This window comes from Delphinapterus leucas, chromosome 1 (genome assembly GCF_059928025.1).
Source record: "Delphinapterus leucas isolate spDelLeu-1000000601 "Yukka" chromosome 1, BTC_Dleu_Yukka2, whole genome shotgun sequence".
NCBI lineage: Eukaryota > Metazoa > Chordata > Mammalia > Artiodactyla > Monodontidae > Delphinapterus > Delphinapterus leucas.
Window position 1 is genome coordinate 92,675,644 of NC_143129.1, and position 23,154 is coordinate 92,698,797.

Genomic DNA, 23,154 nt, shown 5'->3' on the forward strand with positions numbered 1-23,154 from the left:
GCTATGCCCCAGCAGAGTCAACTCATGTGGCCAAATTCTCAGTCCTTACTGTTATGAGCTGTCTTAGTACCTTTGGGCTGATATAACTGAATACCAAAGACTAAGTGACTTAGAAACAAGAGAGATTTATTTCCCACATTTCTGGAGGCTGGGAAGTCCAAGATCAAGGCATAAGTAGAACCTGTGTCTGGTGAGAGCCAACTTCCTCGTACATAGATGGTGGAAGGGGCAAGGGAGCTCTGTGGAGTCCCTCTTATAAGGACACTAATCCCATTCATGAGGGCTCCACCCTCATGACCTAATAACCTCCCAAAGCCCCCACCTCCAACTACTTTGACCTGAGGGTCAGAATTCAACCTATGAGTTTTGGGGGGACACAGTCAGTCTATGGAGTGTGCTCTTTAGAAAGAGTACATTCTGGCTAAGTTTAGGAGCCTGCCACCAAAGTCTATTTCTTTCTCTTCTGTGGGTTCTGCTTGCCTCCTTACTGTGCGATCTTTCTGATAAGCTATCAGAAAGCCAGAATGTTACGTAGTCAGTGCTCCCAGCTCCTCTCCCACCCAGAGTGACGTTCTTATCTAGTCCTTGAGTAAATGAATGCTGAGTCTTCTCCATGCTATGAACACACCCCCACCCAGCCCTCATTCTTTCCATCTTCTTGCTGAGTGTTCCTGGCTCTGTGCTTCCTCTTGGCCCATCTCACTTCCTGAAACACCACTGAAGAGCATTGCTTGTCTTGATGGAGCTTAAGTAGCCCTCCAGGGGCAGGGGAACTAACAGAAGCAGCATTTTCACTTTCAGCCCACATAGAACTGTCCTCCAGGCTTCTGGGAGCCCAGGGGTGTACGGCCTGCATTGGGGCTGAAAGTGATGGCCCTGTGATGGACTGTCTCTAAGGAGCGGGGGAGAGGGGATTCCAACAGAGAAGAGAAGGAATGGGCGAGTTGCGAGTTCTGGATTGTGGCTGCTGCACCTGGACCTCTGGCGAGATGTCTGGCAAGAGCTAGGCTGACTGGTCCACACGGATCTTGTTGGCACAAATGTCACCTGGGAGGCTACACCTGGAAAGCGAGATGCCTGTCAACAGCACTGCCGTGTCCTTGGCCAATGCTACCTACATCACTGTGGAGATTCTCATTGGGCTCTGTGCCATAGTGGGCAACGTGCTGGTCATCTGGGTGGTCAAACTGAACCCCAGCCTGCAGAACACCACCTTCTATTTCATTGTCTCCCTAGCCCTGGCTGACATTGCTGTCGGGGTGCTGGTCATGCCTTTGGCCATTGTCATTAGCCTGGGTGTCACAATCCACTTTCATAGCTGCCTTCTCATGACCTGCCTGCTGCTGATCTTCACCCACGCCTCCATCATGTCCTTGCTAGCCATTGCCGTGGACCGATACCTGCGGGTCAAGCTCACGGTCAGGTAACTTGCTTGGAGAGGGGTGGTGTGGGGCAGTGATAGAGGTGCCTGGGAAATGGGGCTACAACCTCCAGATCTCAGACTTTTTGAGTGGAAACAAATCCAAATTGGCCTCTGAGCTTGAAAGAGGTTCTTTTCACCACTTGGTGTGTGAAGGGTTTAACAACGATGAGTAGAGACTTGGGAACTAGAAACAGAGGAACGCTCCAATCCCTCCCCACTGACTACAGGAGTATATGCTCAATACCCTGGGGGGCTAAAGATGATAAAAACTCGATGCATCTTTAATTAGTGAAAAATGCTCTTGACTTTTAGAAATGATAGAAACATACTAGATGATAAGATAAGCAGAGAGAAAAGAAGGAGATAAACTGGTGCTTCTCTTTGCAAATGTAGGCTATTTTAAAGTTATTTTAATTTTGTTTCCTCTTCCATGTTGAGAAGGGGACCACAAAAGTTCTCCATTACAGAAAGTAGTAAAAACTTTTCAGGTGACCATGTGAACAGAACAGATTGCCAAATGAAGAAATTGAATTCCCCAGGTGTCCTGAATTACATTGGTATCTTGCTGCTCCTCTCTTCTCTTGGGGAAAGAGCATGGTGAGGGAGCTACAGACAACTTTTGATACAAACGAGCCTGGGTTCAAGTCCCAGATCTTGAGGCCTGATCTTGGGCAAGTTATTTAGCTTTCTGTGTCTCAGTCCCTCATCACAGTGTTAAGATGCTCTGAACTCAGATTCACCTCCATTCCATTTTAGCTCCAACACTTTTGGCTTCTACAAGTTGATTAACTTGTCTGTTTCATTTTTTTCATCTATAAAATGGGGATGATAATTGTACCTTCCCCATAAGATCAAATGAGTTAATACACGTAAAGTTCTTAGAAAAATGCCCAGCACACAGTCTGTGCTCAGTAAATGGTAGCTGTAACTACTATGATTTTCACCATTACCATCAATGAAATGGAGATTGTCATAAAAATATCTCCAGTTTATCATGAGATTTTATTGAGAGAAAGTCTACTGAGTACATAGCCAGTACTTAAAATCTGCTTCCTTCTTATAGCCTATGTAGAATGTTGTCAGGAAGAATGGTTTAAGGAGAAATGGTGACTTTTGATTGGATGAGTCTTTTAAGGTCCTGGAAGCACCTCAACATGACGTTTGCAACTCCATGAGAGTGGAGTCTAACTCAAACCCCAAGTGTGGTGCAAATAGAGAAGCAGAGGCAGACACAGGTAGGTGGTAAGTGTGGGACAGGCAGAGTCTAATTTATGGACAGCAGCACAACAGCCAAAAAACAAACAAACAAACAAAAACAGTGCAGAGCACAGCAGGCAAACATGCTTTGAGCAGATTATTTCTCCCCAGGTAAGGCGATCCCAGGAGACTTTGATCGATAACTCTTACCCCCCAGGGACTGAAGAATTCTTGGGCTGGAAATGGAACTGTGAATGGGGTACACAAGCCCCTGACTCTAGGCAACGTACTCCTGTTGCTTTGGAGGTTGTACTTCTTTAGAAAAGTTCCCAGAGAACTTTGCTGTATTTTTCTCTAATCATTGTCTGCTCATCTTGTCTTCATATTCAGTAGAGTTTAGCTGAAATCACCATAGAATACCAACACCCTCCAGCTCCATCTCCCCCCATCCATTAGCAATTCCTGCTGTGAACTCACCGACTCTCTTCCATTCCAACAGATACAAGAGGTTCACCACTCAAAGAAGAATATGGGTGGCTCTGGGCCTTTGCTGGCTGGTGTCATTCCTGGTGGGATTGACTCCCATGTTTGGCTGGAACGTGAAACTGAACTCAGAGTACCACAAAAATCTCACCTTCCTTTCCTGCCAATTCCGTTCCGTAATGAGGATGGACTACATGGTCTACTTCAGCTTCTTCACTTGGATTTTCATTCCCCTGGTTGTCATGTGTGCCATCTACCTTGACATCTTCTATGTCATCCGGAACAAACTCAATCAGAACTTTTCTAACTCCAAAGAGACAGGTGCATTTTACGGACGGGAGTTCAAGACAGCCAAGTCTCTGTTTCTGGTTCTTTTCTTGTTTGCTTTGTCCTGGCTGCCTTTATCCATCATCAATTGTGTCATCTACTTTAATGGTGAAGTACCACAAGTTGTGCTCTACTTGGGCATCCTGCTGTCCCATGCTAACTCCATGATGAACCCTATCGTCTATGCTTATAAAATAAAGAAGTTCAAGGAAACCTATCTCTTGATCCTCAAATCCTGTGTGATCTGCCAGCCCTCTAATTCCTTGGACTCAAGCACTGAGCAGACTTCTGAGTAGCTATCCATGAAAGATGACTCTCCGTTCCATTACCCTTCAGATTCAGCAGGGACAAACACTTGAGGGCCTATCCACCTGGGCCATGGGCTCTCACGTGTTTGATTCCTTCCAGTGATGTGGGAAGCATTTGGCTGTCTGTCTCCAATTTTATCTTCCCTACTACCCTCTTTCTCTAATTCAATTTTTTTCTTGTCCTTCTTTTCTAATTCAATTTTCTGGGTGTCTGACTTGAGGAAAATATTCTATTGGTACTACTGCCTGTGTTCCTCCTTCCCAAACAGAAGTCATGGAATCTGAAGGATGCCTCATTGACTTACTGACAAAAGGGTCCCAACTGGGCTGGACATGTAAGTAATGGTGACTCAGTTCTACTCCATTATGGAACTAAGCAGAGAACCCTGCTCTCAGCAGATACCTGGAGGATGGATGGAATGCAAGGAGTGAACTGAGTTTAAGAGGGACTTAACTTGCTGGATTCACCTGTAAATGTATTTGAGTAAATAAAAGATGATAACTAATTGCTGTGTAGCTCTTTGCTGAGGGTCAGGGTCACTTGGGTCTTGAAGACCCAGCTGGCTCCTCCTGGCACTCAGCCTGCTTCTACCTGATGCCATGTGGCATGTTCGCCTGTGTAAATTCTAGGACTCTCACCCCTGGCCCCAGAACACCCTGCTCCTTTTTCCAGGGCTGATCAGAACATTTGTCAACTTTATGAACCATTCATCGAGTGTTAGAGAAGAAATGATTCTTAGAGCTGAGTCTTAATCATCTCCTCTGGTATTTTATTATTTAATAGGAATAGCGGGAGTGGGGCAAAAAGAGATACCAGACAGCTATTATATGTTGAGCACTTTCTATGTACTATTTTGCATGCGTTCTCTCTTTTGGTCCTGACAGTCTTTTAGGTACCACCGTTATTACCATCTCTATTTTGCAGAAGAGAAAACTGAGGCACAGAGGTGTTAAGTAACTTGTCCACGATCACACAGTTAACAAGTATGAGAGCCAGGATTTCAAGGCAGTCCTGCCTTATGGGAGAACCCAAGATTCTTGCTACCTATCCCTAGACGTGCAGAGTGACTTGTCATTTCTACAAAGTCCAAACTCTTAAGTCCACCTTATGTACAATTAACAGAATCATGGGTACAAACTATGATTTGTATACTCAAAGACTGCTGGGGGCTTCCCTGGTGGCGCAGTGGTTGAGAGTCCGCCTGCCGATGCAGGGGACACGGGTTCGTGCCCTGGTCTGGGAATATCCCACATGCCGCGGAGCGGCTGGGCCTGTGAGCCATGGCCGCTGAGCCTGCGCGTCCGGAGCCTGTGCTCTGCCACGGGAGAGGCCACAGCAGTGAGAGGCCCGCGTACCGCAAAAAAAAAAAAAAAAAAAAAAAGGACTGCTGGTTTTTTTGCATTAACTGCTGTTGCCAATTGGGACACCAGACAGGGATGGCGTTCTAGTCAAGTCATTCGGGCTTTAAGTGTGGCTCTGGAAGTTTGAGGTGACATCTTTGATTGGGCTATCCAAACTTGCAGCTGTGGACTCTCACTCCCAAGACAATAAATATATTAAGTTGATGAGAGCAGCAAGATGGGGATTTCAGTTAAACCACATCAAAGAAGATAACTGTACTGAAAACGCTTTTCTAATTAATTCTTAGCCAATCTTGAAAGGTTATCCTGATCCTAATCTTAGGCCAGAGCCTGATAAGCCTATTTATCTTGTTAACATTTCACTTCAGGGAAATGTCCTCGTGTCTTCTCTTGTCAGCCCAGGAATAATCAACACCATGTGTGATGTTGAAAAGCTCGCACATAGCATTTTCTACCGATGCCAAACCAGTTGGTCACCCCGCCCACCCACTTCCTGGTGCCATTCACAATCTTATGTTAGAGGCAGAGGACTGCAACGCACCCCCGCCCTCCATTCCTGGGTGTCCCTGGATGTGGGAGGGGACTTTTGTCCTGACAAATTCCCCATCAACATTTTGGGGGATCTTTTTTCTTTCAAAAGACAAGCCTCCCCCACCTCTAATTTTTTCTTAATGGTATCCCCTCTTTTGATTTCAGCATTTTCCCCCAAATTAATTTTTGTGTTTAGTTAAAATGCCCCTCCAGGACGAGGCCCTGGGTCTACTCTGGGGCATTGGGTGCTCCTGGCACACTGTTCTACCCACGACTCACCTTTGCCCAGTTGGAGACTTGAGGGAAGTGCTGGTTGGTTCTTGGCCTCTAACCCAGTTGCTATAGCAACATTTGGCATGTGCCCTTTCAGGAAACTTGATTTAAAGGGACCGCTTGCCTCACAAGAAAACAGCAGTCTGTCCTGAGTCATTTGGTGTCATCAGACAAGCTGTAGCTCCAGAGTTTCAGAAAAACTTTGTTTTTTCTCCCTTTCTCCTCCTCCCCTCCTTCTCTCTCTTTTCCTTTCTGACAGTCACTGCTTAGTAAACCCACTGAAGGCTTGTAGGAAGTTGTATTTTGGGGGCTTGAGATTCAATGAGAATCTCTTGAGCTCCACCAGCCCAGAAGAGGCCCTTACAGTGAAACGTCTTTTGGCGTGAACTCAAAAAAGATGAACCAAGACTCACTGGTGAGGAGTTGGGCTGGAAGCGGCGAGATCTACCCTGGTTTCACGTTTAGAGATTAATGTCACTGGAGTTTCCCTGAGTCTGTCCCCTGGCTAGCTCCCTTCAGCTAAACATTGTCAAAGGTGGCTGTTGGGCTTTCATTTTAAAGGAATAAGATAAAAAAGACCACCAAGACAAAACTGAGGTTTGCTTCCTCCTTCCTCCTCCAGACAGATTTGCTGGAACAAAGGTAGATGCTGAGTAGCTGGGCTTATTTACTCAATTTTTAAAAGCAAATCAACAGTAGAAATAAGTGAAGACCAACCAAATGAGAGCAAACAAACCCTATTTATTCTGAGCTTTCTATAGCAAAGGAGTCAGTCACTGCCCCTTGCTTTTTGGCAGAGACTTAAAGGCAGGCAGAAGAGTGAGATACTTTTATAGTAGAAAAAAGAAGGCTTCAGGTACACCCCGACTGGAGACTGTTGGCCTGGGGAGGCTGTAGGCAGGCCGACTAGAAGTGGGGCATCCTGTGTGATGGGTTAGGGGGCATACTTGACTTTCTCTGGTTGGTTCGTAGATGGAAGCAGGACAAAAATTAGGGAAGCTGTCAGTTATTCATCAGGTCCTGGCCATTCAGGGCCAATTGTTACAGGGATTATTGTTTGGCTTTCTGAATTGTTACTAGGAATAATGGCCTGAGTTCCTATAAGTCTGGTTTACATCAGGCTGGCTTCCTGGGCCAGTTACTATAGATAAGGGGCTGGTTTCCTGGGCTGGTAGTGGGCCAGAGTTCTATTTTTATATGTGGCCTGGCCATGGTCCGTTTGTATCTTCAGTTTCTTACAATTAAATTCACATTTTCTAGAGAAACTCTGCCCTTAGGTACTATACTGGGTACAATGGGAATGAGAAAAATTAGGCTGCATCTTGCCCCAACCACTCGGGTGACTGGCATAATGTAAAATCTCAACTCTAAAGTGCTCTACAGTTTTGCGATATTGTTACTACTGGGGAAGCAGAATTGAGCGATGGAAAGAACAATTTTTTCTTTCAGATTTAGCATGAGCTCATGGTGGCTGTACTAGCTGTGTGAACTTAAATTTAGCAGTTACTTTAACTGAGCCTCCATTTTTCTCATCTGTAAAATGGGAGACTAGTAATACCTGTGTCAACGTTTTGTTTTGTTTTTTACTTTTTGTTATGAAAAATTTCGAACACACAAAAGTGGAGAGATTAGAATAACGAAGGCCCATATACCTATTGTCCTGCTTTAATAATGATCAACTTACAGCCAGCCTTGTTTCATTAATGACCCCACCAACTTGCCTTACCCTGATTATCCTGAAATTTTGCACATCAAATTATTTCATCTGTACACATTGCGGTTTGTATTTCTAAAAGATATTTTAAAAATTTGGTTTATCCTTATGACCCATTTACCTTTTTATTTACACATCAAACAGAGTGAAAATTAATTCTACCCTTAAGAGGGAGCAACAGAACTAATAACACCAGATAATACTCAGAACGCTAATAGACACACCTGTTTATTCTCTGTAACTCTTGAGCCTGTCATTTGGTTTAGAATGTTACTTTTTCATGTCTTGGGCATTTTCCTGATATCTGTGCATAATCTCCTTCTGTTGGTACTTTTTCGGTTTCACGGTGTGACATCTCTGAGCAATACTGAGTGTTTGTTTTACGTGCAGCTCTCTCAGCAATAGGGACTACTTTAAAAAAAAATAACCACAATGTCAGTATTAATTGATTGCTATGTAATGAACTATTCCCAAACGTAGAGGCTTAACATTATTACTATTGTTATTTATTTATTTTTGGGGGGGTACGCGGGACTCTCACTGCTGTGGCCTCTCCCGTTGCGGAGCACAGGCTCCGGACGCGCAGGCTCAGCGGCCATGGCTCACGGGCCCAGCCACTCCGCGGCATGTGGGATCTTCCCGGACAGGGGCACGAACCCGTGTCCCCTGCATCGGCAGGCGGACTCTCAACCACTGCGCCACCAGGGAAGCCCAACATGATAATAATTATCTCTTGTACTTTCTGTGGGTCAGGAATTCAGGAGCATCTTGGTTGGGTGGGTCATGCTTGACGTCTCTCGCGAGATTTCTGGGTCTGTAGTCATCTGGAAGTTTGATGGTGCTGGAGGATTTACTCCCAAGGTGGGTCGTACATTTACTCCCAAGGTGGGTCGCAAGTTGATTCCTTTCCACGTGGGCCTTTGCGCAGGTCTGCTTGAGAGTCCTCACAACATGGCATCTGACTTCCGCAAGAAAGAAAGAGCAATGTGACTTCTGAGGTGGAAGTTGCACACCTTTTAAGACCTAGGCTTGGAAGTCATATGCCATCCCTTCTACCATATTTTACTGATCACATGGGCTAGCCCTGATTCAGATTAGGAGGGGATTACACAATGGCATGAATCCAGGAGCCATCTTAGAGGCTGGCTATGACAATATCATTATCACAACTGAAAAAAAAGTAACAATAATTTCTTTTTTAAAAAATTTTTTTGATAGATCTTTATTGGAGTATAATTGCTTCACAATACTGTGTTAGTTTCTGTTGTACAACAAAGTGAATCAGCTATGTGCATACACATGTCCCCATATCTCCTCCCTCTTGCGTCTCCCTCACATCCTCCCTACCCCACCCCTCTAGGTCATCACAAAGCACTGAGCTGATCTCCCTGTGCTATGCAGCTGCTTCCCACTAGCTAACTATTTTACATTCGGTAGTGTATATATGTCGATGCTACTCTCACTTTGCCCCAGCTTCACCCTCCCACCCCGTGTCCTCAAGTCCATTCTCTATGTCTACATCTTTATTCCTGCCCTGCAACTAGGTTCATCGGTACCATTTTTTTTTTTTAGATTCCATATATATGCGTTAGCATACCGTATTTGTTTTTCTTTCTGACTTAATTCACTCTGTATGACAGACTCTAGGTCCATCCACCTCACTACAAATAACTCAATTTCATATCTTTTTATCGCTGAGTAATATTCCATTGTATATATGCACCACATCTTCTTTCATTCATCTGTCGATGGACATTTACTTTGGTTCCATGTCCTGGCTATTGTAAATAGTGCTGCAATGAACATTGTGGTACATGTCTCTTTTTGAATTATGGTTTTCTCGGGGTATATACCCAGTAGTGGGATTGCTGGGTCATATGGTAGTTCTATTTTTAGTTTTTTAAGGAAACTCCATACTGTTTTCCGTAGTGGTTGTATCAATTTACATGCCCACCAGCAGTGCATGAGGCTTCCCTTTTCACCACACCCTTTCCAGCACTTATTGTTTCCAGATTTTTTCATAATGGCCATTCTGACCTGCGTGAGGTGATACCTCATTGTAGTTTTGATTTGCATTTCTCTAATAATTAGCGATGTTGAGCATCTTTTCATGTGTCTCTTGGCCAACTGTATGTCTTCCTTGGTGAAATGTCTATTTAGGTCTTCCTTCCGCCCATTTTTTAATTGGATTGTTTGTTTTTTTGATATTGAGCTCTATGAGCTGTTTGTATATTTCGGAGATTGATCCTTTGTCCGTGGTTTCATTTGCAAATATTTTCTCCCATTCTGAGGGTTGTCTTTTCATCTTGCTTATGGTTTCCTTTGCTGTGTAAAAGCTTTTAAGTTTAATTAAGTCCCATTTTTTAATTTTTGTTTTTATTTCTGTTACTCTAGGAGGTGGGTCAGAAAAGATCTTGCTATGGTTTATGTCAAAGAGTGTTTTTCCTATGTTTTCCTCTAAGAGTTTTATAATGTCTGGTCTTACATTTAGATCTTTAATCCATTTGGAGTTTATTTTTGTGTATGGTGTTAGGGAGTGTTCTAATTTCATTCTTTTACATGTAGCTGTCCAGTTTTCCCAGCACCACTTATCGAAGAGGCTCTCTTTTCTCCGTTGTATGTTCTTGCCTCCTTTGTTGTAAATTAGGTGCCCATATGTGCATGGGCTTATCTCTGGGCATTCTAACCTGTTCTATTGATCTATATTTCTGTTTTTGTGCCAGTACCATGCTGTCTTGATTACTCTAGCTTTGTGGTATAGTTTGAAGCCAGGGAACCTGATTCTTCCAGCTCCGTTTTTCTTTCTCAAGATTGCTTTGGCTATTCGGAGTCTTTTGTGTTTCCACACAAATTGTAAAATTTTTTGTTCTAATTCTGTGAAGAATGCCATTGGTAGTTTGATAGGGATTGCATTGAATCTGTAGATTGCTTTGGGTAGTATAGTCATTTTCACAATATTGATTCTTCCAATCCAAGGACATGGTATATTTCTCCATCTGTTTTGAGAAGAATGGGTGTTAGCTCTTCTCTAAATGTTTGATAGAATTCACCTGGTCCAGCCACCTGGTCCTGGACTTTTGTTTGTTGGAAGATTTTAAATTATGGTTTCAATTTCATTACTTGTGATAGGTCTGTTTATGTTTTCTAATTTTTCCTGGTTCAGTCTCGGAAAATTGTACCTTTCCAAGAATTTGTCCATTTCTTCGTGGCTGTCCATTTTATTGGCATACAGTTGTTTGTAGTAGTCTCTTATAATCCTTTGTATTTCTGCAGTGTCAGTTGTGATTTCTCCTTTTTCATTTCTAGTTTTTTATTTATTTATTTTTTTTGTGGTACGCAGGCCTCTCACTGTTGTGGTCTCTCCCGTTGTGGAGCACAGGCTCCAGACGTGCAGGTTCAGCGGCCATGGCTCACGGGCCCAGCCGCTCTGCGGCATGTGGGATCTTCCTGGACTGGGGCACGAACCCATGTCCCCTGCCTCGGCAGGTGGACTCTCAACCACTGCGCCACCAGGGAAGACCCTCTAATTTTATTGATTTACTTCTCCTTTTTTTTCTTGATGAGTCTGGCTAATGGTTTATTAATTTTGTTTATCTTCTCAAAGAAGCAGCTTTTAGTTTTATTGATCTTTGCTATTGTTTTCTCTGTTTCTATTTCAGTTATTTCTGCTCTGATCTTTATGATTTATTTCCTTCTACTGACTTTGGGTTTTCTTTGTTCTTCTTCCTCTAGTTGTTTTAAGTGTAGGGTTAGATAGTTTACTTGAGATGTTTCTTGTTTCTTGAGGTGAGATTGAATTGCTATAAACTTCCCTCTTAGAACTGCTTTTGCTGCATCCCATAGGTTTTGGGTCATCGTGTTCTCACTGTCATTTGTTTCTATGTGTTTTTTAATTTCTGTTTTGATTTGTTCAGTGATCTCTTGGTTATTTAGTAGCACACTGTTTAGCCTCCATGTATTTGGGTTTTTTACAGCCCTTTTCCTGTAATTGATTTCCAATTTCATAGTGTTGTGGTCAGAAAAGATGCTTGATACGATTTCAATTTTCTTAAATTTTCTGAGGCTTGATTTGTGATGCAAGATGTGGTCTATCCTGGAGAATGTTCCATGTGCACTTGAGAAGAATGTGTATTCTGCCGATTTTGAGTGGAATGTTGTATAAATATCAATTAAATATATCTGGTCTATTGTGTCATTTAAAGCTTGTATTTCCTTACTTATTTTCTGATTGGATGATCTGTCCATTGGTGTAAGTGGGGTGTTAAAGTCCCCTACTCTATTATTGTGTTACTGTCAATTTCTCCTTTCATGGTTGTTAGCATTTGCCTTATGTATTGAGGTGCTCCTATGTTGGGTGCATAGACATTTATAATTGTTATATCTTCTTTTGGATTGATCCTTTGATCCTTATGTAGTGTCCCTCCTTATCTCTTGTAACAGTCTTTATTTTAAATTCTATTTTATCTGATACAGGTATTGCTACTTCAGCTTTCTTTTGATTTCCATTTGCATGGAATATCTTTTTCCATCCCCTCACTTTTGGTCTGTCTGTGTCCCTAGGTCTGAAGTGGGTCTCTTGTAGACAGCCTATATATGGGTCTTTTATTTATCCATTCAGCCAGTCTGTGTGTTTTGATGGGAGCATTTAATCCATTTACATTCAAGGTTATTATCAATATGTATGTTCCTATTACCATTTTCTTAATTGTTTTGGAGTTTTTTTTGTGGGTCTTTTTCTTCTCTTGTGTTTCCCGCTTAGAGAAGTTTCTTTAGCATTGGTTGTAAAGCTGGTTTGGTGGTGCTGAATTCTCTTAGCTTTTGCTTGTCTGAAAAGCTTTTGACTTCTCTATCAAATCTGAATGAGATCCTTGCTGGGTAGAGTAATCTTGGTTGTAGGTTTTTCTCTTTCATCACTTTAAGTATATCCTGCCACTCCCTTCTGGCCTGCAGAGTGTCTGCTGAGAAAGCAGCTGATCATCTTATAGGGATTCCTTTGTATGTTATTTTTTTGTTTTTCCCTTGCTGTTTTTAATATTTTTTCTTTGAATTTAATTTTTGTTAGTTTGATTAATATGTGTCTTGGTGTGTTTTTCCTAGGATTTATCCTGTATGGCACTGTCTGTGCTTCCTGGACTTGGGTAACTATTTCCTTTCCCATGTTAAGGAAGAGATTATAGAGTTTTCTATAATCCCTTCAAATGTTTTCTCAGACACTTTCTTTTTCTCTTCTTTTTCTGGGACCCCTATAATTAGAATGTTGGTGTGTTTAGTGTTGTCCCAGAGGTCTCTGAGATTGTCCTCAATTCTTTTCATTCTTTTTTCTTTATTCTGCTCCTCAGCAGTTATTTCTACCATTTTGTCTTCCAGCTCACTTGTTCGTTCTTCTGCCTCAGTTATTCTGTTATTGATTCCTTCTTGTGTATTTTTCATTTCAGTTATTGTGTTGTTCATCTCTGTTTTTTTGTTCTTTAGTTCTTCTAGATCTTCGTTAAACATTTCTTGTATTTTCTGAATCCATGCCTCCATTCTATTTCCGAGATTCTGGGTCATCTTTTCTCCCATTACTCTGAATTATTTTTCAGGTAGATTGCCTATTTCCTCTTCATTTATTTGGTCTTGTAGATTTTTACCTTACTCCTTCATCTGAAATTTTTTTTTTTTTTTTTTTTTTAATGAGTGGGATTGTGTTCCTGTTTTACTGGTTGTTTGGCCTGAGGCTTCCAACAGTGGAATTTGAGGCTACTGGGTAGAGCTTGGGTCTTGGTGCTGAGATGAAGAACTCTGTGAGACCTCACTCCAATGAATATTCCCTGGGGTCTGAGGTTCTCTGTTAGTCCAGTGCTTTGGACTCAGAGCTCCCACCACAGGAAATTTGGCCTGACCCCTGGCTCATGAACCAAGATCCCATAAGCTGCATGGGGTGGCAAAAAAACAAAAAAGAGAACAATAACAAAGTAAAAAATAAAATTAGACTAGGAAACTAACAGATATGTTAGAAAGAATATAAAAATATAGATGAATCAACAACTGGAAGGTACGTCAGTATCACAATAGTAAAGAAGAGGAGGAGAGAAAAGAAAAAAAAAGGGGAGGGGAAGGCCTTGGCTGTGGAGGGCGGGGCCTAAGCAAGGGAGAGGTTTGGGTGCTGGGCGGGGCCTACGCTCAGGACCCACAGGGTTGGAAAAGGCCCTGGGGGCTGTGGGGGTGGGGCTTAGGCTCAAGGAACAGAAGGGGTCCAGGCGTGTCCCCCACCACTGGTCTCAGAGGACAGGGGACCTCACCTGGGAGCCCAGCAAGCTTCCTGGACTTGAGTGGGTGCGGCAAATGCCTTCCTCCCTTCTCCTGCTCCCCTGGTCCCGGAGGCCCCCTCCTGCCTGCCTCTCCTATTCTCCCCTCGGGCTCCTTCCTATGCCCCCAGGACCAATGCGGCCGGGGTGGGGTGGGGGGGCCTTGGAGGGCAGGGGACTGGCCTGGGAGCTCAGCAGCCTTCCTAGGCCTGAGTGGGCCAGGCAATCGCCCTCTGTTCCTTTCCTGCTCCTCCCGGAGAGTCCCTCCTGCCTGCCTCTCCTGATCTCCCCAGCCTCAGGGGCACCAATCTTGTCTGGCTTCCAATTCTTCCCCCTCAGTGCCCCCGTGTCCTACTGGTTCACTTGGGGGTTCCTCCTGTCTACTTGGGCATCAGGGTCCCCCACCAGTGGCCGGCAGGTGCCCTAGTTGTGGGGAGAGCCTAACTCAGCGTCTTCCCACACTGCCATCTTGATTCTGTCCCCCAACAATAATCTCTGAATATCATCAACTATCTAGTCACTGTCCAAATTTTCTCAATTGTTTCCTTCAGTCAGAATCCAAATAAATTCCATATATTGCAATTTTATCAATATGTCTCTTAAGCCCCTTTTAATCTATAGATTCCTGCTTCATTTTTTCCCTGTGCAGTTTAATTGTTGAACTCATAAATGTTTCATAAGGAATAAATGAGGCAATATAAGCAAAACACCTACCATGATGCAGGTAAAACACGTACCATGATGCAGGCCTGCTGCTGGCCCATATGCTGACTTGGTGTGAATTAGAGAAAGGCTCTCCTTCCTCAAGAGAGGACATTATTGAAAACCTGGACAATCACCCACGTCCAGCCCTTGATGAGAAGTGCTAGCTCTGGGATGTGATAAGTAAGCATTCAGCTTAAATTCAACCGAGGGTGGTTCCATAATTCAAACTTTAAAAATCAGTGGCCAGGCCATATGAGTCCCATTAGGAATAAGGGGAAGCTTCTGCTGCATGGACAGAGAGCCTTGCTTTGTCCCAAGAAAGCTTTCAAGATGTCTGTAGGCTGCAGCCTGTCTACTGGTGCACAAAAACCCACACTTTCACCTGCTCACATGCTCCGGATGCCAGGCTCCACCTGCTTCAGGCTCCACCCTCTATCAACTCAGAAGGCAGGATAGTTATGAATCTCATTACTAGTCTTCCTCTCAGCTAAATAGGAATTGGACTTCCAAGAGTGGTGAACAGACAAGAGGCCTGGCCTCTTATGATACCTGGACCATTGGCAGAACAGGGCACTGTTGCAAAGATGAATGTGTGCCAGCGATGGTGTGTGTGCATGTGACCTTCTGAGTGTGCCTTGTGTGCCAGAGTGGATTTACCCAGGAGGGGGATCTTCACTGCTGTTCTGGGCTCTACCAGGAAGCCCAGAATTTTCTCATATTACTATATAAGTAAGTTTATGTCCACAAATGGCATCCCTCTCATGAGGTACCCTTGTGCAGTGCACAACCTGGGTACCTATATATAGTAGCACTTCTTGGATTAACTGGTTGGTCCTTCTTTTCCCTGGTCACTCCAAACAGGATAAAACCATCTTAAACTCAAAGATTCCTATTTCCTGAAAACAGATCTAGGATTCCTAAGACCCTTGGGTCCATCTGGTCATCCCAGTTGAAGGTTCACTTCCTTCCAGTCATGAGGCTCTTCATTCTGCTCTCCTTGACTGTCTTTTCAGGTAAGAGATGGGGAAGGAACATCTCCAGCCCTCCAAGCTTCCCAGAGACTGTGCATTTTCTTTTCCTTTCCTACCTGGAGTTCTTGCCTATTAGCTCAAACCACCTAAGGAGGGGATGGGAAAATAAAAGGAGGTGGAAATAGATCTTGTCCAAATTAGTCCTTGTTCTTTGATCTGATGAAGGGGTTGTGGGGGGAATTTGAAGCCCTCAGCTAAAATGAGGGGTCTGGATTCTCACTCTCAGTTTAAGTTCCCCCTTCCTTTCCCCCTTCTCCCCTTAAAAACACTTGTGCTGATATATGAGGACGGGACTTTCCACTTTCTGCCCATGCCTGACCCCAAAGATGAGACTTAGAAGACTGGGTTGGCCCCAGCTCTGCCACTGTCCAGCCTTGTGACCTTTGAGAGTCACCGCACCTCTCTCTGAGTCAGTGTTCAGGCCAGTAAACTAAGTATCACACAATCTTTCTTATGGGGTCCATCTGAGAACAAAATATCATACCATGTCAAATGATATCAAGGATGTGAGCCTGCTTTGTAGGCTGGTCGCACCCACTGTGAGCTACACTTGAGGCAGCATTTGAGGAGGCCCCAGTGCACATCTGGAAGGCTGAGGGGTGGTCTCTGTTGCCCATCTCGTAACCTTGGTCAGACACTTCCCCAGCCACTGTCACGCTGGATGTGAAGTACACAACTTCCTTATTATGCAACATCCTGAGATGACAGATGTGCCCACACTGGTCTGGTATGGAGGAAACATGAAGTTCTTAGCCCCTGAGGACAGACAGAACCAGACATCTCTGTTTTCAGCCCTATACATCCAACAGAAGCCTCTAAACCTCCTTACTTTCTTTTTCTATAATTCTTTTCTTTTCTTTTTTTTTTGTTTTTTTTATGGTACGTGGGCCTCTCACTCTTGTGGCCTCTCCCGTTGCGGAGCACAGGCTCCGGACACGCAGGCTCAGCGGCCATGGCTCACGGGCCCAGCCGCTCCGCGGCATGTGGGATCCTCCCGGACCAGGGCACGAACCCATGTCCCCTGCATCGGCAGGCGGACTCTCAACCACTGTGCCACCAGGGAAGGCCTATTTTCTATTTTTTAAAATTTTATCGAAGTATATTTGATTTACAATGTTGTGTAGTTTCAGGTGTACAGCAAAGTGATTCAGTTATACATATATATATTTTTTCAGATTTTTTTCCATTATAGATTATTACAAGATACTGAATATAGTTCCCTGTGCTATACGGTAGGTCTTTGTTGTTTAGCTATTTTATATATAGTAGTGTGTATCTGTTAACCCCAAACTCCTAATTTATTCCTCCCCCTGTCCTTTCCCCTTTGGTAACCATAAGTTTGCTTTCTATGTCTGTGAGTTTGTTTCTGTTTCAAACCTCCTTACTTTCTTTTCGAGGATACCAAGGTGGAGTGGGGGGCTAGGGGCAGAGGATATACTAACAGTAAGCCTCGGGCTTTTCTACCCTCCCCCACAAGCAACATGAGAAGCCGCCTAAATTCTTGCAGAGGGGGAAACGTATTTTACCCACTCTTAGGCCAGGGAAGAAGTCTTCTCCAGGGCTGCTGTATTAGTTTGCTAGGCCTCCTGTAACAACCACAGACTGTGTGGTTTACACAACAAAAATTTGTTTCCTTACAGTGATGGAGGCCAGAAGTCCAAGATCAAGGTTTTGGCAGGTTTGGTTTCTCCTGAGGTCTCTCTCCTTGGCTTGCAGAGGGCCGCCTTCTCACTGTGTCCTCACATGGTCATCCCTCTGTTGTCTGTGTCCTAATCTTTTTTATTAGGGCACCGATCAGATTGGATTAGGGCACATTCTAACGACCCCCTTTTAACTTAATTACCTATTTAAAGGCTCTAAATCCAAACGTAGTCACATTCTAAAGTACTGGGTGGTTAACACTTCAACGTATAAATTTTAGGGGGACACTATTCAGCCCATAACAGTTGCCAACCCCAAAGCAGGCAAAAATCGGCCTCCAATGTTTAATTAATTTTCCTCCAGGGTGCAGGAACTACAATGTGTTTAAAAGAACAATAGTGTTTGTCTATGTGTGTTTTCACAGATGCTATGGTCATGGATGAAAAGGTCAAGGAAATCTTTGTGCTGGACACAGCTTCTGCCATCTGCAACTACGATGCCCACTATAAGGACCACCCCAAATACTGGTGCCGAGGTTATTTCCAGGACTATTGCAACATCATTGCCTTCACGCCCAACAGCACTGACCGCGTGGCCCTGAGGGACACAGGAAACCAGCTTATTGTCACTGTGTCCTGCCTGACCAAGGAGGATATGGGCTGGTACTGGTGCAGCATCCAGCGGGACTTTGCCGGGGATGACATGGATTTTACAGAGCTGGTTGTCACTGACAACAGAAGAGCCCTCGCCAACAATTTTTGGTCTGGGAGAGGTAAGAGCCTGTTGGGGGTCCAGCTGCGGGTACCCCACAGCAGTGCATGTTAGCTGATGTGGTAAATACTCAGAGAGCAACAACTCGGGCTCCCCCTAGGTTCTCTGGGGTAACCTGGCCTCTCCTTCCCTCCATAGTAGGAGAGCTGCTGCTGCTGCTGACAACTGACTTGGAATTTGGGGACGAGGAGGGTCCATTGCCCTGGGGTGCTCTTGGCACCTCTCTCCCCTCACAGCCATCTGGCAGATGGAACTTGGGAGGCTGACAGGTGCCAGAGCATTGCCTTGCAGGTCTAGAGTCTTGAAGATTCACTTCTTGAGGCGTGACTGAGGCTGTAAAAAGTGGTCTAAGGGCTCCCCTGGTGGCGCAGTGGTTGAGAGTCTGCCTGCCGATGCAGGGGACACGGGTTCGTGCCCTGGTCCGGGAAGATCCCACATGCCACGGAGCGGCTGGGCCCGTGAGCCATGGCCGCTGAGCCTGCACGTCCAGAGCCTGTGCTGCGCAACGGGAGAGGCCACAGCAGTGAGAGGCCCGCATATCGCAAAAAAAAAAAGAAAAAAAAAAAAGTGGTCTAAGCACCCAGACAAGCACCTCAAAAACTGTCCACTTAAATAATTTCATAATTTACAGGGATAAATATGGTCCAAGAGGTCAGTGCTTTCTTTTAAGGAGTACAGTTTGCACCAGGAAGCTGCCGGAAGGGTGTGGGTGGAGCAGCCTGGAGGGGTGAGTCTGTATAAGCCAGTGTGTTGCTCCTTTGGGCCAGGGCGAAGGCATAGGGTCTCCAGATGCTCCCCCAAATCCTTCTGTCCAATGCTGAAAACCTCTCTCAGGCACACTGTTTATGGAAAGTACTATCTTTCTTTTCTTCTTCTTTTCCTCCTATGGCTTCTCATTATTTCCATTTCTAGAAGGCATGTCTTTTTCTAGTGCAGTCCAGAGCACAGTGTCAGTAGGAAAACAGAGGACTTAAGGGAAGCTCCGGGAAGCCTCCTCCTGGTGCTAGAGGGCCTTGCTCACACTTGACCAACTGGTTATTTGTTCAGCAAGCCTCTTACTGAATGTGTGATACCCTTCACGCCTGCAGTGTTTCTACTTTGTGTGGTTCTGCTTTTACTTAACTGTGTAGTCTGTCCTGAGTTTTAGGCTCAGGATGAGAGAGGTCCCACCTAAGTGTGCTCCTTAGTTTAAATGAAACACAGACACCCCCCCCACACCCCAGTCTTATCACAGGTGGCAATGTGGGTGACCATAGTGGCCCTTCTCCCATTGGGCTTTGGTGGCTGTCAGAAGCATGATGTGGCAATTATGTTACCTACTGATCAGTTCCTTAAGGATAGGACTGGCACTCAGCCTGGCACTCTCTAACCACAGGCCATGTCTAGTCAACACAGCGCCTTTGTGCAAATCTGGAAAAGATGCCCCTTCCTCCAGGTGCATGGAGCCCAGTGGCAAGGTGCATGGTTTGGCAAACGAGTATAAGGGCTGGATTACAGCCCTGATTGTTCCCTCCACCTCTGCCCTGTGCAGGGCACCCATAAACAGCTGGACTTGACCCAGCAGTCACCCAGGGCACTAATTCTCTGGAGACTGAGGGAATGACAGGCAGAGGTGCAGAGATGCAGAAGGCAAAGGAAGGGCCTGGGGATGGGCCTTATTTGATTCTCAACAAATCCTTTCTGACACAGACCTATCAGGCAACAAGAACAGAAGCTGCAGTTCTTCCAAAGTTGTCCACAAGGCAGATCACTCCAGGTGAGTCATGACTTTAGGAGACAAGCAGACTTTGGTTGGGCAGTAACAACACAACATGACAATGGGTTTGCACCTGCTCCTTTTCAGCAGTGTATTGTTTCTCTTCCTGAACTGTCTTCAGTGTGACTATTTGCTTCTTTTCAAAAGAATATTGTTTAGGACTCTTGATCACAAGCAGCAAGAATGCTCTCTGGTTATTTTAGCTAAAGAGGGAAATTCTTCATAAGGAGAGAGCAATGGCTGATGAAATGAGAGGGCAGGGATGTGGTAGCCCTGAGAAAGGGTCTGAATGTCATCAGGATTTATCTCCATCTCTAATCTGCTACGCTTATGTGTGTTTGCTTCCTCTCTCTCCCCACTGCCCTTTTATATTTCATTTTTGCTATAGGAGAAGATAATCCATTTCTAGCTGCCGAGTTTATTTTTCCCCCGTTCAAGAGACTCGCCAGCCTGAGACTGCATCCTCCCACTTCCAGTCCCATGTTAGTTCCCGAGGAGGGGGCTGGGCCCAGCTTGGTCAGACACCCACCGCAGGTCCAATCAAGTGTGGTCTGGAGGAGACGGGTTGCCTCTGAAGGAATCCAGGTTGCCAGGCGTTGCTGGAACTGGGCGAGAGCAGGGGCAGGGAGAGGGGACGGGTCCCAGAAAAGGGGATCCTGAGCAGAGAACCAAAAGATGGTGTCTTCCAAGGGACACGGATGCTGTCTGTGATTCCTTCCAGGATGACCATTCTCATCGTTTGCTTGCTGAGCACGGGCTTGGGGATCATCTCTATAATCAGTTACTTGTCCAGAAGAAGGAGAGGTCAAATGAGAAGGGGTAGGTAGCAGTTGGGGTGGTGTGGGTGGGAATTGGGGAAAATGAAAGGGGTCAAGGAACAGCTTTCAAATGGGTGAATGTGACCCTCTTCTTTTTGCCTGGACTCCTGGAATCCCGTGCAGCCTGCCCATGGGCTAGGGGCAATTCTGTTTCACGGTGACAAATGCTCCCTGAGAGGTGGCAGAGAGAGCACTGTAGCCCTCATAAGTGGAGGTGTGTGTAGACCAGCGAGGAGGGAGGCTGAGACATCAGAGGAACTTCTGGGGCCCCTGGGTAAGCAGGCATAGAAAGGTCTCCTTGAGAAGAAGGGTCAGGATAGGAAGAGGACAGGCCCAAGGGCCTCAGACCCAGCCTTGAGCCATGGGAGGAGAGGCCTTTCAGCTTTGTGCCTCCTTCTGCCCTTGGGCGATTGCAGGTAAAGGCCTAGCCAGAAGCCAGAAAAGCAGCCAAGCTTCCTCTGTGGTCCCCACACTTCCGGTAAGTTCCCTCCTTGACTCTCCTATCCTGGGCCCTCTGCCCACCACACTCTGATCTGTAGGGCGCCCTATTCCTAAATAGAAGAAGGCCACCATGTGGTGAATTGGTTAGCCTCTCAAGTGGACACAGGGTAGAGAGAGCATCACCGACAAGTGCCACTGTTTGTCTAATAGGTTTTTTGTTGTTTTCTTTTTATGCTCAGAAGCCACAGAAATACCTTGGGCAATGGAGAGACTGTAGGCATAATTACAAAACAGACTCCAACCTCCTCTGGGTATGGAACTGTAGAAAACAACATTTTAGAGAATGAGAGAACACAAACAAACCAGAAACACCTGTTAATGAAACACAGGGTCTACAGCCAGACAAACCTGAAATCCAAAGCTAAGGCTGTGAGGCCTCATTCTCTGTCTGTGATAATTTGGCCCCGGGGGCAGAGCAGGAGTCCTGAGAAATCAAAGCAGTGGCTCCCATGGCATTTCTGGCCTTTTGCCGTTTAAGAGCTTTGGGAACTGTGGAGGTGGGGGATGCAGATAAGGCAAAATCTCGCTTGGTTTTACCCAAGACCCCTCCCTTTGGGACACAATTTGAGTCTAGGTTTTTGCAAAACCCATTGTCACTTCCTTAAGGCATGACCCTGGGAAACTTGTTACTTCTCTGGGCCTGTTTTCTTCTCTATAAATTGAGGACCCCATACTCCCCAGGATTTTTTACTAATTCACTCATTCATTCATTCATTCATTCAATAAACAAGGACCACGCCAGATTCTGGGATACACAGCTGAGGCAAAGAAATATTATCTGTCTTCATGGAGCATATAATGTAGAGTGGGAAGTAGGCAAGCCATCTCAGACACACACACACACACACACACACACACACACACACGTGAGATCATCAACTAGAGTAAGTACTCTGAAGGAGAGATGCGTGGTGCTATGCAAGTTGAAGCAATGGCACCCAACCCTATTTTTTTTTAGCAAGGAGTTGTACAACTTGGTTTAGCCACGGCCTGCTTCCTCACACTCAGGCAATGGGAACATGACAGCCGCAATCAGGGGCCTTTATGGGTTCTGAAGGAGTCCAGCTGCATTCACGTCACCAGAGCTTGGTGAGAGGTGAATGCAGGCCCCACGCACCAAGTTTCCTGCTGACTGACTGATGACCTTTAAAGTCATGATGTCTGATTTCCACCCTGAAAACAAACTTGGGTGTTTGGTCTCCATGAAGCACCCATGACAGAGTTTGCCACCTTTGCTGCAGAAATACCCAGCAGAGGTAGGCAACAAATCTCAACTCAATTTTCCTTTTCTGTTTCCAACAAAGTAGACAACTCTTTGAAGCCCCTCTCTCATGTCCTGACTCCAAAGGCAATGGCTCATACTGAACAGATGGGACTGAAGATTTCTTTTATTTAGTTGAAAAATAAAATGATGCTACAATAGAGTCACCATGACAACCGGCCCACATCTTGGGGACTGATTCTGATCTCAGGCATTCTGAAGGCCCCTCTAACCTTGCCAGCGATCATTTGCAGTTACGTAAGAATGGTGGCAGCCAGAGGGGCTGTGCTAGGCCACGCCTAAGTAAGGCCACGGTCAGATAACATCTCAAGATCTGAGTTCTCATGCACTTGGCTTGTCAGAAGCGAAGAAAAGGGCCAGATCTTGGTCAGAGGGCCAGGAGATCACTTGTGTTGTATTTTTTAGCCAATAAATTTCTGACCCAGTGTTGAATGAACTCCAAGGTATGACTAACTTCTCTCAGGATATCACTGGGAGAGTATTTCTGGAAAAGTTTCTTTTAAAGTATAGTATTCCAATTTACTTCTGAATTGGTATTACATGCTGTTCTGCCCAAAGAAGGGGAGAGAGGCTAAATCAGGGGTTCTTAGATTCTCTTGGCTCAAAGACTGTCCTGTATGGGAAACTGCCACTAGACTGAATGGATACTGCTTCTGATCAGTGAGAAGCCAAGGTGTGATAAATTAAGAGAAATATTCATTCACATCAGGAAACACAAATCAATACAGGGGCATCAGCAGTTGA

General features: G+C 45.0%; 2 protein-coding genes across 2 annotated transcripts; both read left to right on the forward strand.

Moving 5' to 3' along the window:
• The first annotated feature begins 383 nt into the window (after window positions 1-383).
• Window positions 384-4,244, forward strand: ADORA3 (adenosine A3 receptor). Its single transcript, XM_022584082.3, has 2 exons — window positions 384-1,423; window positions 3,120-4,244. Exons 1-2 carry the CDS (start codon window positions 1,041-1,043, stop codon window positions 3,724-3,726), a joined length of 990 nt encoding a protein of 329 aa, XP_022439790.1. The 5' UTR covers window positions 384-1,040; the 3' UTR covers window positions 3,727-4,244.
• An 11,324-nt stretch (window positions 4,245-15,568) lies between these two features.
• On the forward strand, window positions 15,569-22,524 carry TMIGD3 (transmembrane and immunoglobulin domain containing 3). Its single transcript, XM_089908617.1, has 5 exons — window positions 15,569-15,623; window positions 17,707-18,054; window positions 19,743-19,809; window positions 20,531-20,628; window positions 22,433-22,524. Exons 1-5 carry the CDS (start codon window positions 15,584-15,586, stop codon window positions 22,522-22,524), a joined length of 645 nt encoding a protein of 214 aa, XP_089764743.1. The 5' UTR covers window positions 15,569-15,583.
• Window positions 22,525-23,154: the final 630 nt, after the last annotated feature.

Excerpts from the sequence above, each read along its gene's own strand:
- TMIGD3 (XM_089908617.1), top strand. The coding sequence starts at position 15,584 with ATGAGGCTCTTCATTCTGCTCTCCTTGACTGTCTTTTCAG. Across the intron at positions 18,055-19,742 it reads CAATTTTTGGTCTGGGAGAG|ACCTATCAGGCAACAAGAAC; the intron begins GTAAGAGCCTGT and ends TTTCTGACACAG. Across the intron at positions 19,810-20,530 it reads CACAAGGCAGATCACTCCAG|GATGACCATTCTCATCGTTT; the intron begins GTGAGTCATGAC and ends GATTCCTTCCAG.
- ADORA3 (XM_022584082.3), top strand. The coding sequence starts at position 1,041 with ATGTCACCTGGGAGGCTACACCTGGAAAGCGAGATGCCTGTCAACAGC. Across the intron at positions 1,424-3,119 it reads CGGGTCAAGCTCACGGTCAG|ATACAAGAGGTTCACCACTC; the intron begins GTAACTTGCTTG and ends CCATTCCAACAG.